At 37.3% G+C, this 11,611-nt stretch overlaps 1 protein-coding gene across 1 annotated transcript; it reads right to left on the bottom strand.

Moving 5' to 3' along the window:
* Positions 1-7,049: 7,049 nt before the first annotated feature.
* On the bottom strand, positions 7,050-7,514 carry LOC128566050 (olfactory receptor 502-like). Its single transcript, XM_053562953.1, has one exon. The coding sequence runs from the start codon at positions 7,512-7,514 to the stop codon at positions 7,050-7,052; it is 465 nt and encodes a 154-aa protein (XP_053418928.1).
* Positions 7,515-11,611: the final 4,097 nt, after the last annotated feature.

Genomic DNA, 11,611 nt, shown 5'->3' with positions numbered 1-11,611 from the left:
AGAGAGAGAGAGAGCAGAAGATTGTTCAGCCTTTTAAAAGAAGCAGCTACTGCCTTTTGTCACAATATGGAAGGTCCTAAAAAGAAACATTATGCCAAGTAAAACACAGAGAAAGTATTACATGATCTCACTTATATGTGGACTCTAAATAAAAATGGCAAATACATAGAAACAGTGAGCAGATTGGTGGTTAACAGGGACAAGGGGGTAATGGGAAGTATAGCTCAAAGGCTAAGATGTTGTTATGTATCTTAAGTTTAGCAATCGAATGCACAGCAAGAAGGCTTTAGTTAATAATATTGTATTGTATACTGGAAATTAGCAAAGAAAGTAGATTTTAGGTGTTCCCACCAAGAAAGGTAATTATAAGAGATTGTGAAGCAATCAGTAATTTTCTTAAAAGAAATAAAGGCAATAGAGAATTTCAGCAATGGATTAGAAGTTACAAAGAAAACCTAAATGCAAATTATATAACTGTAAAATACACACATAGAAATATTTTTAAAAATTAATAACAAACTTGCCAGATGAGCTTAGAGATAGAGAAGACAATAATTTGCTTGGTTCTATTAATTATATCACTATATACATATATCTATACATGTATAATTTAAACATATACGATTTTTAAAAATTCAGAAAAAGGAAATGAAAAACGTTGTGCAACTTCCTTCCGATCTCATTGTTTCAGATGAGAAGCTTATTGTCTTTCAAGTTGCTTTTCTGTTATAAGTAATGTGTTATGTGAACTTAAAACTCATGAGGTCTTCATGAACTTGGAGAGAAGAGTTTATTTCTTAATAAGGGGCTCACAATCTGTAGGCAGGAATTGCAGTCTCTGGTTGAAAATCAAAAGCAAGTACTTTGAAGGAAGGGAAGGTGGGACAGGAATTTGTGCTTAATGGGTTGGCCAAGAATATATATCCAATAGGTTGTAGGGGGAGCTATGAATATTCACAAAAGGAATTCTATCCCATGTGTGATTAGCAAACATGCATGTCACATGCACCCAGGGTTCACTTGGGCATGGAGACAACATTTACATGTATTACAATTAGGCCCCGTGTGTCAAAAGTGAAGCAGAGACAGGAAGGCAGTCAAGTGCCCAGCCTCTGTAAATCAGCCAGAACCAGTCCATGGGCCGTGGTCTCCTCACAGGAGAAGTTATTGAAATTTGTCTCTTGTCCAATCAAAGCTGTAGTTATGGCATGGGGACCATATGGATGGGGGGTCAGAGTATTATTTTAATATTGCTTATCTAAAGGCCATTGTTTGTTGAAAAAACTCTTGTGTCACTTAGAAATAGTTTATTCTTTAGGAGTGTATGGGGGTGTGACTTAATCCTGCCTGGCACGGCCTTAGTCTTGTTTCTGACTAGGTACCTAGTTGACACGAAGAGTCTATTCTGTCGGTCTTAGCATCTCCATTTTAACATTAATGCTCTGCAGTTGCTGTAACCACAGCAACAGTTAACATTAATGCTCTGCAGTTGCTGTAAACCACAAAAGGGAAAAGTAAAATGAGGTATGTCTGACCTCCTGTCCCCTTTTTGCTGAGATCTCCAGTTTTATTTTTAAGGTTTCTTTGGAGTCCTCCTGGCTCAGAGGGTATCCATTCAGTTGATTAGGGGGTATTAGTATTTTATATTTTGTTCTAAGTCCTTTCTTCTTTCAAGATTTTTCTGTCTTGCTTTTTTTTTTTTTTTTTACCAAGGACCGGCCAACATGAGCCACTTTCACACCAAAACCATGAAGAAGGCAACCTGGGTCATTATTGAGAAGTATTACACAAGTCTGGGCAATGACTTCCACATGAACAACCACGTGTGTGAAGAGATCACCAATATTCCCAGCAAGAAGCTCCACAACAAGATAGCAGCCTGTGTGACACAGCTGATGAAGCAGACCCAGAGAGGCCTGGTGAGAGGCATCTATTGCCACCAAGCTGGGGAAGAGAGCAAGAGAAGAGAAAACTATGACCCTGAGCTTTCAGCCCTGCATCAGGAGATGCTTGAGGTAGATCCTGACACTGAGGAAGTGCTGAAGCTTTTGGATTTCGGCAGTCTTTCCGACCTGCAGAATGCTCAGCATACGGTTGGGATGAATTTTGAAACACTATGCAGAACCATTTGAATCTATCTGCTATGCTGTAATATTTTAATAAACCTGGGACAACAACACAAACAAAAAAGATTTTTCTGTCTTCAATTCTCAAGAGTTTAATTAGAATGTGTCTTGGAGTGGATTTCCGTAGATTTATTCTAGTTGAGATTTGCTCAGCTTCCTGAATCTAGTTCTGTATATATATATATATATTTTTTTAACCAGTTTTGTAATTTTCAGCCATTATTTATTTGAATAATTATTGAAGACCCCTTTCATTCTTTCATTTGCCTTTACTTCTGGAATCTCAAGATGTGTGTATTAGCTCTCTTTTATTGTGCCATAGGTTCTTGTAGTTCTGTTCTTTTTCTTATTCTAATCTATTTTGTTTGTTGTTCAGAAGACGTGAATTTTGTCCATTTTTATTTAAGTTCACTGATTCTGTCTTCTTTATCTCTAAGCTCATCTGATGTGTTTATTGTTAATTTCTTAAAATATTTCCATGAGTGTATTTTGCAGTTACATAATTTGCATTTGGTTTTTCTTCTTAACCTCTATTACATTGCTGAAATTCTGTATTTTCATCACTTCTTTCAAGAAAATTATTGATTGCTTCTTGAACTTTTCCTTGACCACTACTTTAAATCCTTGTTAGAAAATCTCAACGTCTGATTTGTTTTACAGTTGGCATAATTGTTTTTTTCTTTTATTATTATTATTTTTTTTTTTTAGAGACAGAGTCTCACTTTATCCCCCTTGGTAGAGTTCCGTGAAGTCATAGCTCACAGCAACCTCCAACTCCTGGGCTTAGGCGATTCTCTTGCCTCAGCCTCCTGTGTAGCTGGGACTACAGGCACCCACCACAATGCCCAGCTATTTTTTGTTGCAGTTTGGCTGGGGCTGGGTTCAAACCCTCCACCCTCTGTATATGGGGCCAGCATCCTACCCACTGAACCACAGGCACTGCCCATAATTGTCTTTTTTCATCCAACCTATGTTTTTCTGGTTCTTGGAATAACAATTGAGTTTTGATTGCCTCACTTTGAATATTATATTATGACACTCTTGAATCACATACAATATATTTTTTGGCAGGCATTCTTCCTATTGGGGTACAGTTGAAACTGCCAGGTGAGTGAGTAGGGTGGGCTACTCACTGGGACCAGTCTGCCAAAAAACAGAGTACTGACTCCCACTGCCTCCTTCCAGAGGGTGAAGTGGAAAGTTAGCTCCCTGTCTGCCATGTTGACTGCTTTTTATAGAAGGTGGGGGGTATTGACTTGCATGTGCCTTGCCTCTGATTTATTTCTGTTCCCTCTGGGATCCACTGCCACTGGGGAAAGGAGAAATGGAGAGCTGGTTCACTCTGTTTTGATGTTGCAGGGAGCATTGCAAGCTCCCCGCACTGGGCCTCCACTCAATGAGGTCCATGAGGTAATGGAGTACCAGCAGACCCACCTAACACCATCTCATTAATTTTTGTTTCTGCAAAGTATCACAAGAGGCTCAGTTTTCTTTGGACCCAGCTGACACTATCCTAGCAGGGGAATCAAAGAGAGGGTGGTGAGTATTCAGCTCCCTGCTTGTGCCCACTGAAGCCTAGAGAAAGAAGGGAAATGTTGACAGACCAGTGTATTCATCTGCCTGTCACTCAAGCGAATCAACAGACAAGCAAAATGAGAGATCAACAATTTCACTTTATTATACAGAAAAGCCAGCAATTCCAGCAAGTAGTAGGGATGGTTCCTCAAGAACTTCTCTGTTCTCCCTTCTCTGTTCTCCTGTTTCCCTTTATTACTTTTATGTTTTCACAGTCAAATAAAATACCAGCAATGTTATTGATCATCATGGTATACATTAAGCAGATCCCTCTTCATACATTGCAAGGTTACACAATATCTCCCTATCTCAAAGTGGTTATATTTTTAAAGTGTTCCTCCTCTATACTAAATTTATAGTTAGTCAGTACTCCAGTATGGGAGAACAAATTCCAGTTGTCTTTTATGAAATAATATTAATCAATGACTGTGAAGAAATGTGTAATCATTACAGTTCTCATTATGCTTAAACTTGTACTTGTTTGCTTGCTATGTAACTGTGACTATGATAAAGCAAAGCAACATAGGCCATAAATAATGTGTGGGAATCATGCAACAAAGACATCTTGAGATATGCATAGGGAACAGGATGTCTGGGGCCATAGCAAAAGTTACCAACCTGTGACATTAGTTAGGCATGAGTAACTGTAAAAAAGTTACTATCACATGCACAGGGAGAAATTAGGCATATGCACTAGCAACAACATTTGAAACCATATGCACAACAAATAAATCACTTAGCTAGATGGAAATAGCTAAGGCGGATACTAGTCAGACCAATAAATAGCAGGTGTGGAGGCACCTGTTTACAGGAAACATCAAAGGAGAGAAACAGTCTCCACATTCTGCATAACCAGTTAGACATTGTAACATGTTTGCTAACTTTTCCTTATACTTCTTTGTTTGAATCTCAATAAATACCCATTGGAATTTGGTGTCTAGGCTGCACTGCCACACTGTGACAGTGTCTAGCGCCCCCCCACCTCCGAACCCTCAGTTGTACAGTTGTATTACACCGAGCTTTCTGAGTCTTCTTTCTGCAGCATTCCCAGAAATCTAGAGGCTCCGCTCCCCCAGGGCTCACCTCACTCTGGATAGGAGAGGAAGGTACTGCAGATTTCAGTGACGAAGCTATCAGACAATCAGAGTATTGTTGCACCACAGAGGCCACATAGTGTGGGTGCCCTGAAGCTGATCTAAATCTTGGCAGAACATCCTGTGATCCCCCCAGAGCACAGGAGGTTTGTGAGTTTCTGCCACAAGGTCCTGTCCCCAGTCTTCCAGCTTCCCATGCTCCTGGGAGTCTGCCCTGGCACCAGGGGCCTTGGAATGTCTGTTTTCTTAACTTTATCTATGACTGGAGGCCTTATAGGCAAACAACTCCAGATGGCGGCACGCACATTCATCTGGCACTGCCAGGGCATGTCCAGCAGCACCCTGCTTATAATCGTGATTTAGGATAACAGTGGTCACCATCAGGAAGATAAGATTTTTCCTTTGGATTCTGTCTGGAATCGGGCAGGTAGTGCCAAAAACATTTTATTCTATTAAGGCCACCCTTGACCCAGTTCTTTGACTTACAGGGAACAGGCTTTTCTCTTTTCTCAGGAGTGCTTTTGTCTGTCTGTTGGCAGGTATGGAGACATCTGCACAATTCTGTTCAGAATATATGGAAACAATAGGACCCATGAGACCCATTGCTCTGTTGATTCTCAAGTCCTGAAGTACTTAGGGGGTCCACTTTCTTCATTCTACCTTCCAAAGTCTTCTTGTGCTTGTTTCTTGTGCTACCGGGTACAAGAGTGGAGGGCAGAAGTAATAAAAAGAAGAGCCTGGGAGGAGTGGTCTATTTCAGCTTTGAGGTAACTGAAAATCCATGCCTTCAAACATTTAAAAACCCAATGTAACCTAATCATTTGTACCTTTATATTAATTTTAAATAAAAATAAATGGAGAACACTAAAAATGATTAAAAAGCCACAAGTATCCAATGTACTCAGTACTAATATGAACCAGTAGATGATTAATAAATGCCCACACAAGAGAAAAACTCGATTCAATTCAGGATAGGGGGAGGGGAGAGGAGTAAAGGGGCAGAGGAGAAGAAAGAGGGGGATTGGTGTGCTCCCACCTAATGGGCACAATGTAAAGGTATATGACACAACTATAACAGGGACGCTACCTAACAAATGCAAACATTATAACCTAATTGTTCATACACTCACATTATTCTAAAATAAAAAATAAAAGTAAAAAATTTACCCTGCCTTTTATGTATTTTATGCTAGAAAGTTGATGTAATATAAATTAACCTGCTATATCCATATGTGGAGGTCTCTGTACTTACTCTAAACAACAACAGTCAGCTACAAAGGAATGTGTCTCAGAAACAAAAATCTACTAGGGGTGAAGTGTTCCCAAAGAGCCCTTCATTCTACTCTCCACAAAGAATATCTGCTTCAAAATAGATCAAAGTATTAATAGAATATTCATGACCTTGAGCTTTGCTTAACCCATATGTGCCTCTGTTACATCCTCTACAACATAAGGATTGAAGGAAAATTTTAAGGCGTCATTCTCAGGATTAATTAGGTTAATACTGTATTTGTGAACACTGAGAACAGTTCACAGAATTGACTGAATAATTTCACTGTTAGCTGCTAATGCTAATACTGTTATTACAGCTACTGCTCCTATCACTAATATTTGGCTTCTACATCTTCTAATTATATAATTGTGCAAATACATAAGGGAAAAATTATTCAGTAGAGTATGATTACAAAACTTTACTAAAGTAGGCTGAGATTCTAGTTGCTAACTTGGATTATAACAGTGTCAAAGCAGTGGGGTGGATGTGGTGAGTATGGGTTTCTGCTAAAGCTTGTCACGTTCATTCTTGAATCACATTGAAGAATTGCGTATTTCTGTGGCCAGGATTCAAAGTCAGCAGAGACAGTGGTTCATGCAAGAACAAAAATTTCATTCAACCATCCATTATCATTAATTATTTTTCCTTTGTTTGAAATGTGCAATTCTGCTTCCTAGGTTCCAGGAATTGTTGTGTAAATTAAGCATATGTGAGACGAAGAAAGACACCAAGCACCAAGCTTACAACATTGTAGAGAAAGCAACCATCAAATCTCTATCTACATAACTGCTATGTATTCTGAAGAAAATATACAGGATTATATAGAATCGTCTATGAAATTCTACAAAGGTTATAGGAATCCCTAGAAAATATTCTTCTACCAAGTTCATTCTTCAGAGCTCCCTTAATCTCCTTATTCCTAAGAGTATAGATGAAGGGGTTTAACATTGGGATCACCACCGTGTAGAACACAGACACCACCTAGTTCTGGTCGGTTGAGTGGCTGGAGTTGGGCATCACATAGATGAATGTGTTGGTCCCATAGAACAGAGTGACCACAGTAAGGTGGGAGGTGCAGGTGGCGAAGGCCTTATGGCGCCCCTCCCTGGAGCGCATCTTCAGGATGGTGGTGAGGATGTAGATGTAGGAGACGGCTATGACAGACACAGTGACCATGATGATAGAGCCAGAAGAAAATGAGGAAACAGCTGTGGAGACACTGATATCAAAACAGGAGAGTTCAATTAAAGGAGCAAAATCACAGAAAAAATGATTGACTCTATTTGGTCCACAGAAGAATAAAGAAAAGAAGGAAAATATAAAAGTGGAAGCATTGAGAAAACCACCTATATAAGCCACTAGAGGTAATTGGGCACAGACTTGTGTAGACATTTTGGTTAAATAAAGCAGAGGGTTGCAGATTGCCACGAGGCGATCATATGCCATGGCAGCCAGAAGGAAGCATTCAACTGTCCCAAATAAAGCATTCAACTGTCCCAAATGAGCCAAGCTGGATGGCACATCCAAGGCAAGAGATTGTATTTCTCTCTACCAGGAAGTTTACAAGCATGTTGGGGGTGACAGAAGATGAACACCCCATGTCAGTAAAAGCCTAGTGGCTCAGAAAAAAATACATAGGGTGATGGAGCTGAGAGGAGATTCTGATTAGAATGATTGTGCTGAGGTTGCCAGATATGGTCACCAGGTAGATGCATAGGATGATCACGAAGAGGATGACTCGCAGGATGGGATCATCTGTTAAGCCCAATAAAATGAAGCCTGTGACAGCAGTGTGGTTCCCATCCACCAGGGACTCCATGAGATGGTGTAGCTGCGGCCAGAATGAACCTGTGATGAGAACAGTACATTTAAGCAATTATAAATTTGGTGGTTTCATTTTAATCAATAAATACGTGAAGATTAACATGAACAAATATGTTGTTCAAGGAAAGTTTGGCCTAAAAATTGTTTTATTTAATTTAGATTCTCATTATTCGTATATTTTTTTGTAACAAGTCATCCTATATTTCAAAACTTGGTTTTACCAGAAACACCAAAAAACTTGCTTCAAATAATAAAGTATAATATATAATCCTTTTTTATTATTTTTATAAAATGTACTAAAAGTGGCTTTGAAACCAAAGATTTTAAAACAGAAGACATAAATATAGCAATAAGTGATCATTAGAACAACAGAAAATACTAAAATTTGTAAGTATAGAATTGTGCAATGTAGACTTGAGTACTAGCAGACATGTATGTAAATGGTTACTAAACTACTGGAACAGGGTTAAGAAATAAAGAAGATGCCAAAAATTATAGAGACATTTTAGAAAAGGAAAAAAATTGAATTAAAATTATAATACTCAAATCATATTTGATATCTGCAATTGTATTAGGTGCTCAAATGTGAATTGTATTTTCTTTTGTTATTATTATATATTGAGTAGTACAATAGTAATACAGTTTTTCCTTTCTTAAAATCTGTATACATTTGGGCAACTTCTACACATGTATGCATTTTTAATTCCCATAAAATAATATTCATAATTTTTAATTCCATTTTATACATGAGGAATATGAATTTGAAAATGTAAAGTAATTTACGTAAGGTTTCATGGCAAGAAGTAGAATTAGGATATGAACCCCAAGCCTTCTGGATCCACTCTATTCTTGCAGAAAAATATGCTATGAAGGAAAATGAATAATATTTGTTGCTGTTACACCTGCGGTGAATCTTACAAGGGTATATGTGAATCTTAGTAAATGTGGAATGTAAAGGTCTTAGCAAAATAACTAACAAAATGCCAGGAAAGCTATGTTAACTAGTGTGATGAAAATGTGTCAAATGGTCTATGAACCAAGTGTATGGTGTTCCATGATCATACTAATGTACACAGCTATGATTTAATAAAAAAAATAATAAATAAATAAATCTAGCACAATTGAAAGTAAGTAGATAAAAGATTTTTCTGGCACAAAAGAGATGCCAAGTTAGTTATATTGTTTACCATGTCTATCAGTTAAATAACACTAGTGTTTAAAAGGAGAGATAAATTTTCTTAATAGGACAAAGAAGATATAGAAAGGAATTTCAATTTATGTTTATGAATGAAGTCGCCTATTATAAATTTATTAAGCTATTTTAATATTTGCAATTAAAATGTAGTTTAATATATCAATCTAATCACTGTGCAGAATATTATGTAATTTATATTCTAGTAAATATATTCAAACCAGTCAATTAATTTCCTAATGTAACAATGTTTTCTATTTGCAGTATTATAGAAGGAAATAGTATTATTTTGGAAAAATATACAGCTGAATAGAATTTCAGCCTAAAGTGTTTATAGTTTACTCAAGTTCACCGAGCTAGGGGCCAGCTTGACTCTATTCTAAAAGTTTTCAGCCTTTGTATCATTGACTTTGTCCAAAAGTGTCCAGTGGTCCATGATGTTAGAGCATTCAGACCAATAAACAAAGGAGGACTTTCCACAAAATATTTACTGACAGTAAGCTTGCAATCACTGACAGTTAGTGAAGTTATTAGCAACACAGCTGAGTGCCAACTGTGGGTAGCCTTAAATGATCATGTGAGTTTCTATTCTCATGGTTGGATAACTCAGAATTCTTGTAGACTGAATTATGCCTGCTTATGCACACTAAATTAGCTACAGAAACTCGATTTAATTTAGCTGAAGTTACTTGCCAGCTGACTGAAAGATTACATCTGCCACATTTCCCAACTATGACTTGTGAATACACATACAACTTTAGAGAATAAAGTGTTCTCAAATGGTAAATGAAAATCAGTACATCAGATTCACTCACAAAAGCCAAAATCTAACCTTTTGAAATAAGAATTCACTCTTCTTACAGCTACAAATTCAAAGTCCTGTTATTATATAGAAGCCATATGATTTTTTGCCTTGGGGATAAATCTCTAAATATTCTAGAGATTCAAAAGTGAATGCAAAACCACAAGGGATCACTATTACATTCTCAAGAGAATAGTGAGCAGTTTACACAAACACAATGTATCTTTAAGGGTCTGTCAATTCTCAAGTGATCTTTTATTTTCTCATTTTATCTAGGTGTCAGTGCAGTTTCGTTTTGTAATTTTGGGGAGTATAATGAATTATCTCATGGCTAACTTTATTCTGTTTAGTGTGGTATTTCAGGTTAAAGAACACTAAACTGCAAATATAAAATAGCTACCATACCTCCATTCACTCAACACTTCCTTATGTTCTAAGTATTTTGTACTGATCAAAAATAAAAATAAAATTACATTAAAAAGTATCTCAAGAATGGAAAAAAGGTATCCAATGTACTCAATACTACTATTAAATCAATATATAAGCACCTAAACATGTGAATAGTAAAACATAACTGTAGTCTATACTTACTTTAAACACAAAGGGTTGACTAGGAAAGAATGTGTCCCAGAAACAAAAGTCCTCTAGGAGTATGGTGTCCTCAAAGAGACCCTCACACTGCTCTCCAGAGAAAATATTCATAGTCTCAAGCTTTTGCTTAACCCATATGTCCCTCTGTTACATCCTCTGCAACATAAGGATTGAAGGAAAATTTTAAGGAGTCATTATCAGCATTAATTAATTAATGCTATACTTGTAAATCACTGAAAACAGTCCCCAGAATGGAGTGAAACATTTCACTGCTAGCAGCTATTGCTAATATTGTTACTACAGCTATTGCTTCTATTAATATTTGACTTCTACATCTTCTAACGCTGACTATTCAAATACAAAAGGCAGAAATTCTTCAGGAGAGAATGATATAGAACTTTTAGTTAAAGGCCCGGCATGGTGGCTCACACCTGCAATCCTAGCACTCTGGGAGGCCAAGGCAGGTGGATCACTTGAGCTCAGGAGTTTGAGAGCAACCTGAGCAAGAGCAAGACCACATCTCTACTAAAAACAGAAAAACTAGCCGGGCATTGTGCTGAGTCCCTGTAGTCCCAGCTACTTGGGAGGCTGAAGCAAGAAGATTGCTTAAGCCCAAGAGTTTGAAGTTGCTGTGAGCTATAACACAAAGTCACTCTACCCAGGGCAACAGAGTGAGACTGCCTCAAAAAACAAACAAACAAAAGAAAAAAAATGCTTTTAATTAAATAGGCTTGGATTCAAGTTGTTAATTGGATCGTAACAGTGTTAAGGCAGTGGTGTAGATGTGAGGGTGGATTTGTGTAAAAGCCTGTCATATTTAATCACTTGAAGCAGATGGAAGAATTGAACATTTCAGTGGAAAATATTCAAAATAAGCAGAGACAGTGTTTCAAGCAAGAGCAAAATCTTCATTCAGCCATCCATTATCATTAATTCTTTGTCCTTTCTTTCAAATATGCAATTATGCTTACTAGGTTCCAGGAATTGTTGTAAAAATTAAACACATAGGGAAAGAAGACAATGGAGATTCAATATGAAGCTTGCAAAATTGTAGGGAAATCAAGTATTGAATCTATAGCTACATATGCACTAAATATTCTGAAGAAAATACACAGGGTTCCATGTAATATTATT

This window comes from Nycticebus coucang, chromosome 14, assembly GCF_027406575.1.
Source record: "Nycticebus coucang isolate mNycCou1 chromosome 14, mNycCou1.pri, whole genome shotgun sequence".
Taxonomy (NCBI): domain Eukaryota; kingdom Metazoa; phylum Chordata; class Mammalia; order Primates; family Lorisidae; genus Nycticebus; species Nycticebus coucang.
Note: the sequence above shows the minus strand (reverse complement) of the source record. Positions and strands in the feature narration are given on the sequence as shown.